The sequence below is a fragment of the Symphodus melops genome (genome assembly GCF_947650265.1).
Source record: "Symphodus melops genome assembly, chromosome: 15".
Classification (NCBI taxonomy): Eukaryota; Metazoa; Chordata; class Actinopteri; order Labriformes; family Labridae; genus Symphodus; species Symphodus melops.
The window spans coordinates 16,311,507-16,326,753 of NC_136705.1; the positions used below are offsets into that span (position 1 = coordinate 16,311,507).

General features: G+C 40.5%; 1 protein-coding gene across 4 annotated transcripts in view; it reads left to right on the forward strand.

The window, feature by feature from the left end:
• Positions 1-15,247, forward strand: part of ryr2b (ryanodine receptor 2b (cardiac)) — a 56,765-nt gene that overhangs the window by 19,405 nt on the left and 22,113 nt on the right. For all 4 annotated transcript variants that reach the window (XM_079363408.1, XM_079363410.1, XM_079363409.1 and 1 more), the window contains 28 exons: positions 29-143; positions 362-494; positions 1,037-1,140; positions 1,621-1,756; positions 2,374-2,560; positions 3,120-3,228; positions 4,012-4,132; positions 4,435-4,604; positions 4,874-5,094; positions 5,578-5,668; positions 5,764-5,904; positions 7,321-7,484; positions 7,739-7,817; positions 8,029-8,118; positions 8,409-8,546; positions 8,654-8,731; positions 10,054-10,129; positions 10,244-10,367; positions 10,680-10,795; positions 11,152-11,228; positions 11,934-12,055; positions 12,247-12,296; positions 12,460-12,520; positions 13,008-13,255; positions 13,726-13,807; positions 14,201-14,331; positions 14,472-14,792; positions 14,873-15,110. In XM_079363408.1, the coding sequence (XP_079219534.1) occupies positions 29-143; positions 362-494; positions 1,037-1,140; positions 1,621-1,756; positions 2,374-2,560; positions 3,120-3,228; positions 4,012-4,132; positions 4,435-4,604; positions 4,874-5,094; positions 5,578-5,668; positions 5,764-5,904; positions 7,321-7,484; positions 7,739-7,817; positions 8,029-8,118; positions 8,409-8,546; positions 8,654-8,731; positions 10,054-10,129; positions 10,244-10,367; positions 10,680-10,795; positions 11,152-11,228; positions 11,934-12,055; positions 12,247-12,296; positions 12,460-12,520; positions 13,008-13,255; positions 13,726-13,807; positions 14,201-14,331; positions 14,472-14,792; positions 14,873-15,110 (3,723 nt within the window). The remainder of the gene's footprint in view (positions 1-28; positions 144-361; positions 495-1,036; positions 1,141-1,620; positions 1,757-2,373; positions 2,561-3,119; positions 3,229-4,011; positions 4,133-4,434; positions 4,605-4,873; positions 5,095-5,577; positions 5,669-5,763; positions 5,905-7,320; positions 7,485-7,738; positions 7,818-8,028; positions 8,119-8,408; positions 8,547-8,653; positions 8,732-10,053; positions 10,130-10,243; positions 10,368-10,679; positions 10,796-11,151; positions 11,229-11,933; positions 12,056-12,246; positions 12,297-12,459; positions 12,521-13,007; positions 13,256-13,725; positions 13,808-14,200; positions 14,332-14,471; positions 14,793-14,872; positions 15,111-15,247) is intronic.

Here is a 15,247-nt window from a genome sequence, read left to right on the forward strand (position 1 = left end):
CGTTTCTGTTGTGCCCTTTTTTGTGCAGAGACATCATGAATAACAAAGTGTTTTACCAGCACCCTAATCTAATGAGGGCTTTGGGGATGCATGAGACCGTGATGGAGGTGATGGTCAATGTCTTGGGAGAAGGAGAATTAAAGGTTAGAGATGCATAAAAATTCATGATGATAATGTGGAGAAAAAGTGTGTTGTACTTCTACAAAAACAACTATATTCTACAGTCCATATTCTGGGGGATATTTAGTTAAATCAAGAAATGAGAAAACAATTAATGCAGTGCTATCAGTATATTTCTCCAGAATCTGCCTCCTCACATTTTACTTCTCTTTGTTGCCATGCTTTCACTTCCTTTTGTTAGGAGATCACCTTTCCCAAGATGGTGGCCAGCTGCTGTCGTTTCCTCTGTTATTTTTGCCGCATTAGCCGTTACAACCAGGGAGCCCTGTTTGATCATCTCAGATACCTGCTTGAAAACAGCAGTGTTGGACTTGGTAATTGTTATCCTCTTGTTTTCCTCTTCTTTGTTTATGTGTAAGCGGTGCAAAAAGACAGTAACAGGAACTCCAAAGAATGCACTGTGAAGTTTCCCTATACCATAAACGTCATCAATTGTTTAACGCTAGAAGTATACACTTCTTCCAAAACTTTTTGAGAAATATTGATTAAACTCTCTGGAAATTTATGAGGCTAAAGTTTTTATGGCTGTTTGAAGGATGGATAGAGTTTTAAAAACCTGAAACACCAAAAATGTTCTGCTGAGGTAGTTTGTGGAAGGAAGAATCTATTTCACATCTGTTGGATTGATCTACACATATTATGTGAGTTATTGGCTCTTACTCTCTTTGCCAGGACCTTGTCTTGCATTGCAAATAAAATCATTTTCTCATTTACTCGCTCTTGTCTAAAGTTCAATTTTAAGTGATTTGACTTTGGAGGTTTTACACTCTTGACCTTCTGATTAGAAACCCAAACATCTTTAATATATAGTTTATGAGTTATGTTCAGATTGTTTTCACCCTCCTATTTCCCTCAGCTTCACCATCCATGCGGGGAGCCACTCCTCTGGATGTGGCAGCAGCATCTGTAATGGATAATAATGAACTGGCATTAGCGCTGAAGGAACCAGACCTAGAGAAGGTTAGTTCACATTCTGTATCCTCCTTCACAATAATGCTGTTCAGTCTTTATCATGCCAAGCATAGAAAAGTAGTCTGCCAATTTAATTATTTCTAATTATTTATTGAAGGTTGAAGTGTGTACATTAGCTGCTTGTACCCACTGGTGACTATACAGTACATACCTACACTGCAAGTTACCGCACACTATCACAAGTGATGATTGAATAGCATTACTTTTGTCTTTTGTTTCAGTCTTTATTTAACTTTCTAGAGAAAAAGCTGCTGAGTAGGTCTTTGAAGTGGCTCTGATGATGATTAGAAACTCTCTGTATATTTGACGCTCTCTGATTACACTCGTGTGCATCACTTTAATGAGTACAGCTTTTGAAGAAGAGCTCACGTTAAGACGTAAGAGTTGCTCGAGGATCACATTTATTATTTTCCGTTCCGCATTATTTGCACTGTGGTTGAAGTCAACCTCGTGATATTTTCTGTCCAGGTGGTGCATTACCTTGCTGACTGTGGTCTCCAAAGCTGTCAGATGCTCGTGGCTAAAGGCTATCCTGATATTGGATGGAATCCTGTGGAGGGCGAGCGTTATGTTGATTTTCTCCGCTCTGCTGTTTTCTGTAATGGTAACCTGTCAGTTCCTGCCCTTAAGAATTTTCTTTACTTTGTAGTTGCTTGCCAAAACTTGTCACTGTCAAATTGCAGAAAGAAATTCATTATTTCTTTTTACATTTTTTATTAAAATTAGTCTCTCGGACAGTGATCAATTTAGATAATTTACCGAACCATATTTTTTTTTGACCTTTTCAGGGAGTTTATTGCTTCAGTAGTAAAATAGTCACTAAATGACAAAGTTAAAAGGCACGAGAAGTTGCGTGACTGTATGCCCCCAATTAAGTGAGCTATCTGTGATGGAGGTAATTAACCCTTCTGATTTTTCATGTATTGATTTTTCTTACTCGGAAGCAGTACCCTGAAGGCGTCTGTTCCGATTGACCTTGACTTTGATGGTGAAGACAGTTCAGCCCTGGTATTCCATACCAAGTGACTTTTACTAGTTTCAACCCTACCTCTTTCTAGACAGTCTATGAGCTGTTTGTATTTAGATTTTTTTTAGTTCTCAGCTAACAAACTTCATTTTGTATGGATTGAATGCACGAGAAATATGTTACAAACAAATGACTTCGCTTTCCAGCTCACAAATGGTAAGTGTTTATCTTCTTCACCTTTTTCTGACCTATAGGTGAGAGTGTAGAGGAAAATGCTTACGTGGTGTTAAAACTGTTGATTCGTCGGCCTGAGTGTTTTGGCCCGGCCCTGCGAGGAGATGGTGGAAACGGTCTCCTCGCAGCCATGGAGGAAGCCATCAGGATCTCAGAGGACCCTTCAATGGATGGACCCTGCGCCATGTACCAGTCCAACAGAACACTGTCAGTACTAGAGGTTGAGTAGAGCAGTGCAGTGTGCAGACACACATTTACATATTTATGGGAAGTAAATGATGTGTACAAAATTACTTTCAGTGTAACAAGTTATTAGTTTTAGTTGCTTTGTGGTACAAACAAAACAACTGGGGTTACTACTATACAAATATCAAATGATTGAATAAGGTTGAGAAACTGACAATTCATGTTTTTCTGTGTGATGTTTACTAATAATCTGCTTGAATCTTGTATATTATATATTATAGAAATTTATATTATATATTTAAATTTCATTGAACTTGTATATGTGTGTGTGTGTATATATATATATATATATATATATATATATATATATATGGATGGATCTGGCTGCTGCTCTGTTTGCATCTCTTTTCATTGTGGCTGAACTTTAAAATAAAATTTGACGAGACAGATCTTCTCTTTCTCAGCTCACCGGCTGCTTTTCTTTCGTGAAATTCAATCACTTGATTCTGCTAAATATCCTCAATGATTTATTTAGGTTCATGACAAGCTTCAGGCTCATTATGATTGTTTCCTGTAACAGAGATGTGGTCCAGGACGATGATGATGACCTCATTCACATGGGGCATGCCATCATGACCTTCTACTCGGCTCTTATTGACTTGCTGGGTCGCTGCGCGCCTGAGATGCATGTAAGTGTTTTCCCCCCACCCCACAGAAAGTCTAATGCTGCACCCTCACTGCACTTTTGTGTTCTGTACATCCCAGTCTATCTGCTTTACTTGTGTGTTTGTGGTAATAAACAGATTTACTAATTTTATACATTTCACAGTATTAACCAGACAGACTGAACCCTGATACTGACCTATTTCAAGCTTACTGCATTATGGTAGAAGATAGCGTATAGCATATTCCATATATGTATTCCATATATTCAATTTGTCATACAGAGTAATTGGCTTAATCCTGTCAGGATTTGTGTCAGAAAGACACAAACTATAGGTCTGCTGGAGGGATGAGCGTGCGTGTGTGCATGTGGCTGATGCGAGAAAAAGGCCTTTTTTAAAGGTTGCAAAGGCAAAACAAGATGAGGCAATTTTGGTGTCAATTCTTTGAAAACAAAAAGGCAAAAGGAAATGCTTTACTGAAGTCATAAAAATTCATTAAACCCTTCAAAGGTCAAATCTATTTTTTTGCCACATGACAAATAACAAAGAAACAATACTGGCAGGACATAAATCCACAAGAACTAATAGAAAGCTTTTCAGATAACTAATCGTTTCCCCGTTTCTTATCTTTGTCAACAAAAACATCTTCACCACGGAAATGGGCTGAAGACGCAATTAAATAAACGTCTATAACCATACGTCTTTACAAATCTTGTATCAAACTGAACCATTCTTTACTGTGACCCTCAGTCATCTATTTTTTGTGCTGTGATTGACTGACTGGTTATGTTCGGAATTGTTGCACAGTTGATTCAAGGGGGCAAAGGAGAAGCTATCCGTATCAGGGCCATTCTCAGGTCACTCATTCCCATCCAGGACCTTGATGGAGTCATCAGCATTTCCTTTGAAATCCCTTCAGTGGATAAAGGTAAAGTGAGCTTTTTGACTGATCTAATATGAAACACAGATCACACATGAATCTGCTGTCGCTGCATTTGTCTTCTTTGGTTTATTTTAGCTCAGAGATTGTTTTTTTTGATAACACAGCTCCTTTGAATGTCAACATGCTGTACACCATGAGCACTGTAGTTGAGTAAGAGGGATTCATTTTAATCCTCAGACAATCAAACATGGGCTCAGCTCAAGATAGGAAATGTACAATATGCTGTATTTCAATATTACTTTTATGGTCATTAAATGCGAATCTTTACCTTTCCTTCGTTTGTCCAGATGGTCAGCTGATTGAGCCAGACCTCTCTACAGTGTTCTGTCCTGACCACAAAGCAGCCATGGTCCTGTTTCTGGACCGGGTTTACGGCATCGAGAACCAGAATTTTCTTCTCCACCTAGTTCAAGTTGGCTTTCTGCCCGACCTTCAGGCAGCCGTGTCTCTTGACACTGTGAGAACACAAAATGCGTATTTTCTTTCCCTGTTCACCTGTTCGTGACAACCAGTGCAACCTCATAGGAGTGAGACAAATCCTAGTTCCACCCCAACTTCAATCTCCAATCCCCACAGTAAAGTCAGACATACTAAATGTTCGACTGGCTTGTTTTTTTTCTGATCATATTCTGCATTCTCTTGCTGCCTCCACATTCAGTATGGTCTGTTTAGTTCCACTTAGTTAACTGGGTTGTGAAATTGTGACCACTCTTCTTTCCATTGCAGGCTGACTTAGGATCCACTGATATGGCCTTGGCCCTCAACAGATACTTGTGTACATCTGTTCTTCCTTTGCTCACCAAGTGTTCAGCTCTCCTCTGTGCTGTTGAGGACCATGCCTCACTGGTGGATGCTCTCATCCAGGCAATCTATAACCTCTCCCGGGCTCTCAGTCTGACCAAGGCTCAGCAAGACACTATCGAGGATTGTTTGTTGGCTGTGTGCAGGTAGTTAGGGTTTTTATTAAGCCAGGTGATGTAACCTATAGACTTCACGTTGTCTCCTGCTTGTAACACTTGAAAATAGTTTTTGCTGTTGCTGTCCCAGGGTGTTTTTTTTGTTTGTTTTTTTTTAAACTCAAGTTTCCTTTTTTTAACCTTGTGTTTATTGTCTGTCTAACCAGTAGGGCTAGAGCTTGTCACATCAGCTATCGCTAACACACCAATATAGTCTCATTCGAACTCATTATATTTTAATGAATCACTTTAAAGACCGTTTTCGCCCAATTCCAATTTAATTGACCAAATTCAATCAAAATGTTAAATTAATTAACATCAAGCCTGTGGCATTTTCTCAGTTATTTGTGTAACTCTTCTGAGAGATGTTAATCACTCATAGGATTATTCATCTATGTGTGTATGTGTCTGCTTGTGCATGTCTTTGTGTGTCTCTGCTCCTGTGACTAATTCTGCACTCATTGCTGTCCTCAGTAAACTCCAACCATCTATGATGCAGACTCTTCTCAGACGCCTGGTCTTCGACGTTCCCAAGCTCACAGACAACAGCAAGATGCCACTAAAGGTGGACACAGCAGTGGCAGTGTATCACAGAATCTTTACAGATGGTTGATTACACAAATAATTGTGTTGACTTTGACCTGCACTTTCATCCACCAGCTCTTGACCTGTCATTATGAGCAAAGGTGGAAATACTACTCGCAAGCAGGAGGGCAGGATGACCAGGGTTCTGCCTCTGAAGAGGAGCTCCACCTTTCCAGAAAGCTGTTCTGGGGTGTGTTTAAGGCCTTGGCAAAGAAGGTAAACCACACTGAACAGCTGTGCCAGTCAAGAGATTTTTCAATCTGCATTTATTCAATAGCACCAAGAAAGTCTTACCCCTATTTTTATTTTTTGACAGCGCCATCCTGGGGTCGAGTTAATGTCACTTTACTTTTTCTCCAGCCCCCCTCAAAGTTTATTTCAGGAGAAACAGCAAAATGCATATTTGATTTTCTTCCTTAGTGTACTTCTCAAAAAGGAGAAGTGGAGGAAGATATAGCACACTTGAGATTACAAATTAATTTTTCATATCCCGGTATGAAACATTCACTCCAAACAAAGTTGCTAAGCCTTTTCTCAGTTCACTGTAAGTGTGCACCAGCATATTTCTGACACTTCTGGCACTTCATTGACTGATTCAGAACATGAAAACATCAAAGAGTGCGCAAGGTCGATCCTTTCTCATTCCAGACCCTCATCCAACAGCCACAAAAAAACCGAGTCCACAGTCAATGATGCAGAGAATTGTGCAGCTTACAGGGAGAAATATATATATAACAAACTGACTTATGCTCGGCTTATATGATGTACTGTATGTTACACTTTTTATCGATTTACAGTTTCAATGAAACATCATAGACTCTATTCTGTGTAGTGTAGGAAGGAAAACCATGTGAACTTAATTACATACCGACGTATCATCACGTTCTGTAACATCTATATTCTACAATGATATCATTTCATTCACAGATGATACACAGATTATTTGGCCTTAGTGCTTTATCTAGATGTGGGAATGATTTGATTCAAGAATCAACTTTTGTTAAGCAATATTCCCCCCAACAAATAAGTATCTTAATCGGGTTCTTCAAATACCGGCGTAAACACAAAAACAAATCATATTCCAGTGCCTATCTATCTAATTTGAATGTTTCAGTGGAAGTTTTTCTACAGCAGCAGCAATGTGCAGTAATCCAATGTTACATTTAAATAGAATACTCTGTTTTTATTTTTCCAGCTGATTAAGTTTGTCCGACTCAGACTTGTGCACACATTGCTTTCACTCAAACAGTTTCTTTGTCGCAAAGATTGTAGAGATGCAGTGCCAATTCTTCTTGTTTGATAATGTTCTGAGTGAGAACAGGTTGTTGCTATGCATATAAACTGGTTCTGAAACACATCCGTCCTTTCAAACGCAGTACTCTCATGTGTGCACCTGCTATCTTGTAAATGTGTGTGACGAGAAAAAACTAAACAGGAACATCATATTTTCTAGATACTGGGAGCTCACTAGATTGTTGCATTGTTTACCAACAACCCACAACTCTAAACTTGATGTCCTTCTTATAAAGTCCTGCTTTCCCTTCTTTCATCATTTTCTCAGATGCTGTCTGTTTTTCTTCATCCCTTCTCACCGAGTACCCATGAACCCACTTTCCTTTTTAAACTCCACAGCCCTACGAGCCTCAGTTATTCCGACTCTGTGTTCAAAGCCTAGCTGCTGTAGCTAAGGCCCTTCCTCCTGACCACATGGACTCAAGCTGCACGCCTCATAGTGAGAGAAAAATCTCCACAGACACCGAAGGACCCTTTGAACCTCAGCCTGTAGATACGGCCAAGTAAGTTAGTGACCAGGGACATTTATAAATAACACATTATAGCACATGGCAATGAACAGACACTGACCAGGTCTATTCTAAAAGAATTTCAGGTGTAAAGAGTTTGACAAAATTCAAATTGCACATGGTCTGAAAATGAACAATATCATCATGTTGCTCTTGACAAATCTTTTTCAATAACAATGAGCAGTTGTATCTGGATGTTTTAAGATACTGTAGAGCTAAGTGGTGTGTAATATTCCCCTCTTTGCTAGTGTGTCAGTGCCAGAGAGACTGGAGTTCGTGGTTAATAAGTATGCAGAGCACACTCACGAGAAGTGGTCACTGGACAAGGTAGTATCACAGTAATTATTCCTCCAATCTGAACAGCCTATTAAAGGAGCGTTAATGTTGAAAAGGGAACCCCAAAAAAAACAAGCATCTAAGTGGTGTGGTTGAGTTAGCATGCTGCTTTGAACATATTTTAATGACTTAAAATGATTTAATGGCTCCTTTTTTAATGTTTTTTTTTTTGTTGTCTGAATCTCTGTGTTTTGTCTGTCAGTTTTCCAATGGTTGGGTTCATGGGGAGCAGCTCTGTGAGAACACTAAGGTTCATCCTCTCCTCAAGCCATACAGGGCTCTGGCTGAGAAGGTAGACTGAGAAGTCAGTTTTTATTGTGTGCGTGTGAGAATTCAGAAAGGAAGCAGTGAACTGACAAATCCCAGGGAACCCCCTTGCATAACAAATGTGGTGTATGTAACATAAAAGATTAAAATGCCTTGGTCTATGGTCCTTTGTGTATTCGATTGGACAGCACTTCTTTAACTTTTTGAAATCCAAAAAGAGTTCAGGCTAGTTTTTTTTTTCTGCTCTGCTGTCCTGTGATGAAAGGCTATGTTGAGTTTCAACTCAAAGTTTCTCTCTAATTCTGAGTGTCTCAGGAGAAGGAGGCATACCGCTGGGCCATTAAGGAGACAATAAAGAGCATGCTCGCCTTTGGATGGACGATAGAGAGGACTAAAGATGGAGAGGCATTTGGTTCACATACCTGTTCACGCAGAGTCTCTCAGTCTGGACAGGTACAGCGTGCCTCATTCAGCGCATCTTTTAGTCAAAGTAATTTCACCCACCAAATTGATCTGAACCTCATCTAACTGAAGTTTGTCTTTTGTATCTCCTACTGTAGCTGTCTTTTGAAGGAGCGTCAACTTTTAGCCCCAAATCTTTGGACATGAGCAGCATCACCTTATCATGGGACCATTGTGTAAGCGACTGCCTCTACGATCATCACAGTAAAAACATTGCTCGCCTTTTCTTTTTCTTTTTTTCTTTTTTTTTTTGCAAATATCTTTTTTTGCCTTTAGTGGATTGGATAGCTGTAGAGAGGAGAGATTGGGGGATGACATGCAGCAAAGGGCCGAGGTCAGATTTGAGTCCACGGCCGCTGCGATGACGTCTATTGCCTCTAAACATAGGGCACGCGAAATAGCCACTGGGCTACCTGGCACCCCAATACAAATTTGCTTCTAGCCAGCCAATTGTCTGCAGAAGGGGCAAAGCTAGCCTGTTATCAGTAATATTGTGTATTACTGCAAAGAGGTAGTCAAGTTATGCTGCACGTTTGAATCGTTCAAAATGTTTCTTTCTGGTAAACTTCTTCTTAACAATAGCAGTTAAACTATTCAGACACAACCCTTGATACAATCTGGCAGAACAGATTTTCACCGCCATTAAAAAGAAAGTTGGGAAAGTTATTTTAACTGTGCTGCCATTACCGACATATTTTCATCACAGTAGACTTGATAAGATCAGATAAACTACAATGCCACCTTATTGAAATGTGTTGTGTTCCCTTTATCCTGCAGTTCCGCAGACAATAAAATCACACACGCTACATACTTAACAGGAAAATAAAAAATCAGTTTCCACATACACATGTGATATCGAGGGCACATTAGTCCCATGGCCAACAGCCTAAATTACCTGTAAGGGTCGGACATTATCAGAAATACAGTTGAGTCTGCTCTGAGGGACCCTGAATCATACCAGACGGTCAGAGCGGGAGCTATTCTGATTGTGATGTGGGATCATCAGACACTATTTTCTGTGCCTGTCTAACAATAGACTGCTGATTGTTTTGGTTTTTTTTGTTTGGACTGATGGCTATTTTTTAAATCCCCAGCATTTTCATAGCAGTCATTACCAGACAAGCAATCTGTGCAGTTACTGTCCTTTAGCAGACTGTTTCTTACGTTTTATAATACCCTTTAACACAGCATGGTAACATAGTAGCATGACATTCAGCTGAACTCTGTGGACTATTCTTATGTTTATAAAAAATACATAATCTGTTTGGCTGCTCCTGCATACAAGACACATTTTCCTTTGATACATTTTCCTGTAGAAAAGCGATTTCCTTGTTTGAGAAATCTGGAGCTACACTCTTGGTTCCTAAGGATTAATCGATGTAGCTTTAAAAGGCAATTGGAAGGTGATGATCTTATTAGCCATTGTTTAAACACCTTGTAATGATTCTGCAGCAAAACAAAAGTAATTTCCTCTTGTGTTTCATTTTCGGATCCGTAGGCTATGTCTGAACAGTTGGCTGAGAACTACCACAATGCCTGGGCTAAGAGGAAGAAGTTAGAGCTGGAGAGTAAAGGTACCACACCATGGTGTCAATGACTGTCCTATTTTGTTTTTGAAGTGCTCTCGTCTCATAGTGCACAGAAAAAATATCAAAATTGCAAAGTGTTTGACCCATTTCTGCTCCCAGGAGGGGGTGGCCATTCAATGTTTGTACCCTATGACACCCTGAGTGCTAAGGAAAAAACCAAGTTCAGAGAGAGGGCCCAAGATATCCTCAAGTTTCTGCAGCTTAATGGATACACTGTGTGGAGGTGAGCACAGAATGAGCTTGTGATTGCAGGGGGCAATGTGATTACTGCGTGGCGTGTTCAAGGTGGGTAGCAATGAGTCCCATTTTCATGTCACAGCGCAATCACAGAACCAGATCCCTGTCTCTTTTCTTTTTTGTTACCCTTTACCTTCAAATACAGGTCATCACATGAATAGAGCTCACGCAGCGAACACGATGATGACACTGCACAACCTTGTCTTGAAATTCTTGTCTTAAATGATACAATATCTATGCCCTATTTAAGCTGTCTTTCGTTCAACAGAGAAGTTGTTTGATAACTCTCCTTCTACAGGGATCGGAGGTCTGGGGAGTTGGAATTTCAAGGTGCAGGCAACTGTTTCGGCTACGCTCTTCTTCGGCGCCTGCTGTCTTACACTGAGGAGGCTCAGGAGCACATGTTGGAGCTGGGTAAAGTGATGGTTATCATCGACATTCAAATTACATTTAATAATTCATATCCAAACAAGATACGTGAAAGGATGTTTGCATAACACATCCAGAATATATCTGTCACTATAAACCTGCTATTGTAAGATTTGAACACATCACTGGACCTTGTCTGTGTCAGGATAGTTTAGACCTGAAACATCTCAAAATAGTTCAGACAAAGCGTGAGTGTGTGAACCTTTCTGACTTGTCTCAAAGCACACAAAACCCTCTTTTTTTTTTTTTTTCTTTTTTTTTTTCTAATCTGTTAGTGGAACTGCGTTTTTGTTTCTAATGTGATGGGCTTCAATATTTGATCTTTTTTTTTTTCTTTTCAGAGGTGATGCAAGCCAGAGGACAGATGTCTAAAGGAGAGAGAGCGCCACAACAGCTACTATTGCATTTTTTTTCCAAGGTCTGACTCCAATCAATACATGTAGCAACTCGGTTGAAATGTACTCTCTGCTATGAAATCGGTAACATTGATAAAGCCCTCTACTGGTGCATTTTTCTTATGCTTCCTCTTTTAGCCTTTTTTCCATTTTTGTGTTCTTATTAGTTTTGTTAAAAGGTTGCAGCGGCCAATCCCTCTAAGTAAAACCTTTCATTGTGGCGGTGTAATTTATTGAACCATTTTGGAAATCGATGTTGGTGTATGGGTTCACATCAGGGTATTGATTAAAGATCCCCTCCTAGTTCTGTCTCCAAGGAGCCAACCGGTGAAAGGGGCTTATTTTTCATTGATAGGACCCCCTGAGTCAGATCAAGTCAGCCGAGACCAAGAACAATTATGCCTCAGATGTCCACACCCTGCCCCTCTCATTCCTCCTCACAACTGTCCATGGCCCTGTCCATGAGTCTCCCTGTGTGTCTGTCCATGAGTCTGTCAGTGAATTGCCAGAGCTTCATAAGAAGAGTTAACAAAGTGCAAAACATTTCACATCCTTACCCTCTAGATCATTGTTGTCAGTCAGTAAGAACTCGGGTTAATCAGGCAGGTTCTGCTCTAACACTGTTTTTTTATTAATATATTATTGTACCAAACTTCAATGCTAGTCAGGGGAAATGCAGAAGAATATGGATATGTTTATGTAAAGTTGGTCTTTACTCAATATTACAGGTTGTCCTACCTCTTTTGGAACAATATGTGAAGAGCCATCGTGTGTATTTCCTGTCTACTTCTCTCTGCTCAAGTGGAAATCAAAGCCATGCCTCAAAAAGAGAAAAAGAGATGATTGCAAGGTATTTGTACACAGGAACAATGTGTTCTTGTGTGTTCTCAGATTCTATTGTTATAGGGACAACATTCAGACATGTATTTTTTTTTATAACAGAACAAGCCTCATTTTTCTAAACTGCCATTCTTCTGACGGTTTTATCTGCCCCACTCCCCTCTCCGCATTATTTCACTTGTCTTTTTTCCTCACATCCAGCCTCTTTTGTAAGCTTGCAGCTCTAGTGAGACACAGGATCTCTCTCTTCGGTAAGGAAGGCGTGAATAAAGAGCTTTAGAAACAAATGTGTTCCACGATTTTGTGTTTGAATGTGTTGGCGAGATGAATCTAACCCCGTTTTGGTTTATGCGTAGTCTCTAGTGCGTATCTCTTTGTGTGGTTACAAATGCTTGTCTCTGCTTGTTTTCCCAGGTAACGATGCCTCTCAAGTTGGAAGTTGCCTCCTTGTTTTGGCTCAAGCTCTGGATGCTAGGTAGCTAGATGGCACTACAATCACACTCAGCCAGAATCGATGTTTTCACTCTGCGGTCACATCAGTGTCACACAGCCATGTCTGAGGATGAGACGCCTGGTGTAATTGAGGCACTGATACACTGATGCTATCTAATTGTGGTTGATCACTTTTACTCCCAGGGGACAATGCCTTCGAAGCATGATACTAAAAGTAGAATCTGGGCTCTGCAGAGATTGATTACATTTGGATCTGCAGCAGTTAGATTAGAGGATGATTATTCCACTTACAGTGATTTACTTTATGCTGTTGTATTACCATTTATTGAGATCATTAACATTTTAATTTGATATATTTTCATGTGAAAATGTTAATTTTTAGAACAAGAAAACACACACACACAGCCACATATATATTTTTATTTTATTTTCATGAATGATGTACAACCTGTGCAGAATTTTTCCTCGTCAACAAAGAACTAAATATTTTCTTCCAACCTCTGTCCTAGGACATTAATGAAATCGGCCTCCGAATCTATCCAAACATCTCTGCACTCGTTCTTTGAGGCAGCTGCAGTTGACCTGGAAATGATAGTGGAAAACCTCTCTGTGACCTTGGTCTGTTTACCTCCGAGTAGGAGTCAGCAGGCTAAAGGAGTGGCCAAAGTCCTCAGCTACACCAGCACCATTCTTCTGCCCACCCTCACTTCGCTCTTTCGGCATCTTTGCATCCAAAAATTTGGCGAGGACTTCCTGTGTAAGGACTACCTCAATAAAAAAAAAAAGTTGCATTTAGGACTACAAAATCTAGCCAAGTACACAATTGTAAGCTTCGCTAATTAACAAGTATCTCACAGTAGTAAAATTGAAACTGTCACCACATGTTTTTAGTAGTCTGGTGTAATTTCATCCATATGTCACGCAGTTGAATGAGCAGCTGTTTTTACAACCCTGAAGTCACTCTGGGACATCCTCCTCTCTACTTCCGACCTTCCTCGTCTTTGAAACCAGCTCTCATTAAGTGTCTCCATCGTAGCCACAGAGCAGCAGGAGCATATTGTCACCCTCACTGATATCATAACTTTGCCTGGAATCCTTTTTTCTTCTTCTTCTTTAATCTGCAGCTTGTCAACATATCTGTCACTGTATGCTACAAGCTTTCCTCCTTATTGTCCTGAGGTCAGTCATTGATGGATCTCAGACTAAAGGGTCACCTTGTCTTTCCAGTGGGGATTATCCAGGTATCCTGTTACAGAATCCTCAACAGCCTGTACTCGCTTGGCACCAGTAGCAGCATCTACATGGAAGGGTACTGCCTTTATTTCAATGTGATCTCCGAACTTGTGTTCAAGACCATAAAGTCACCTTGTAGTCAAGTTTTCAATATTTACCGTCTCAACTTTGATTTTGTAAGGTAGTTCATGCTTAAAGGCCACTTCAATCATTTTTCCACATTATAATGTATAACACTTACCGGTAATCATTAATATCATTGAAAGAGAATACTTCAGATGTCTATAAGCTTCGACTAGCTTTATTGCTTGGCCTTACAAATATGTATAAAGCTTGTTAATGAATGCATTACAGGCATCAACGATTATGAACAATCTTTGAACTTGAAATAGAAAAGAAAGTAGCTGTCAAGTCACATGAGTAGAAATGTAGAGAGTTTGATGAGACATAATACAATATCTCTGTACAGGCAGAGGCCAGCAGCGGGCGCCTGTCTGGCAGCTCTGACTGGGACTTTCCCAGCATGCTTCCTGGAGCCTTCCTATAATCAAAACAACCCCTATTCCATTTACAACACCATGAGTGCTACTGAAAGAGAAGGTAGTAAAAAAAAATCCCATTGCGGGCAGATGTGTTGTCTGTTTTTGTCCGTTTAATCTTGTGACTGTTGAATAGTTCTCACACTGTGTCTTGACCTTCTCTCTTTTCTCAGCATCGTTTTCCATATCTGTTTCTTTTAGACCTGGGGCTGCCCGATCACGCTGAGGACATGTGTCCCCTCCTGCCCTCTCTGGATCAGGCCCTTGGGGAGGTGGAGGAGTTGGCGTGCGCTGGTGCCGGCGCTCGCCAGGCCCCTTACATCCATGTCACAGAGGTCACCTTGCCCATGCTGTGCAGCTACTTGTCTCTCTGGTGGCACTGGGGCCCAGAGGGACAGCAAGAAAGCCCAATATGCACCTCTATCACTTCTCAACATGCCAGTGACCTACTTGGCCACATCCTCCGTGTTATCCACAACCATGTGGGTGCTAGCCAGGGTGACTGGATGAAACAGCTGGCAGGTATTATTATCTTCATCCTGCATCAGTTGTGCCTTCCATTCTCCTTTTCCTCTTTATTTAACAGCTGCTGTGCCTCTCAGTTTTCTCCCAGCCCATCATATGTAAAGCCCACTCCGAGCTGTTAAAGAGCCACTTTCTTCCACTGATGGAGAAGTTGAAGAAAAGGGCCGGATGTGTGCTGCTGGAGGAAGAGCAGATGAAAGCAGAAGTGTGTGATACATCTGAAGCAGAGCTGCAGCTCCAGGAGAAGTTCACTGTGCTGGTGCGAGACCTTTACGCCTTCTACCCCCTTCTCATCCCATTTGTGGATTCTAATCGGTAAGGCATGCTTCCAAGGTGCATGAGCTTATTTTTACGAGGCAAACAACTGCAGGAGGAATTTTAAGTCTTGCTGACTTAGTGGAAAGTCAAACTTATTTGAATATAGTTTTTATTGACCTTAGCTTACCAGTCAT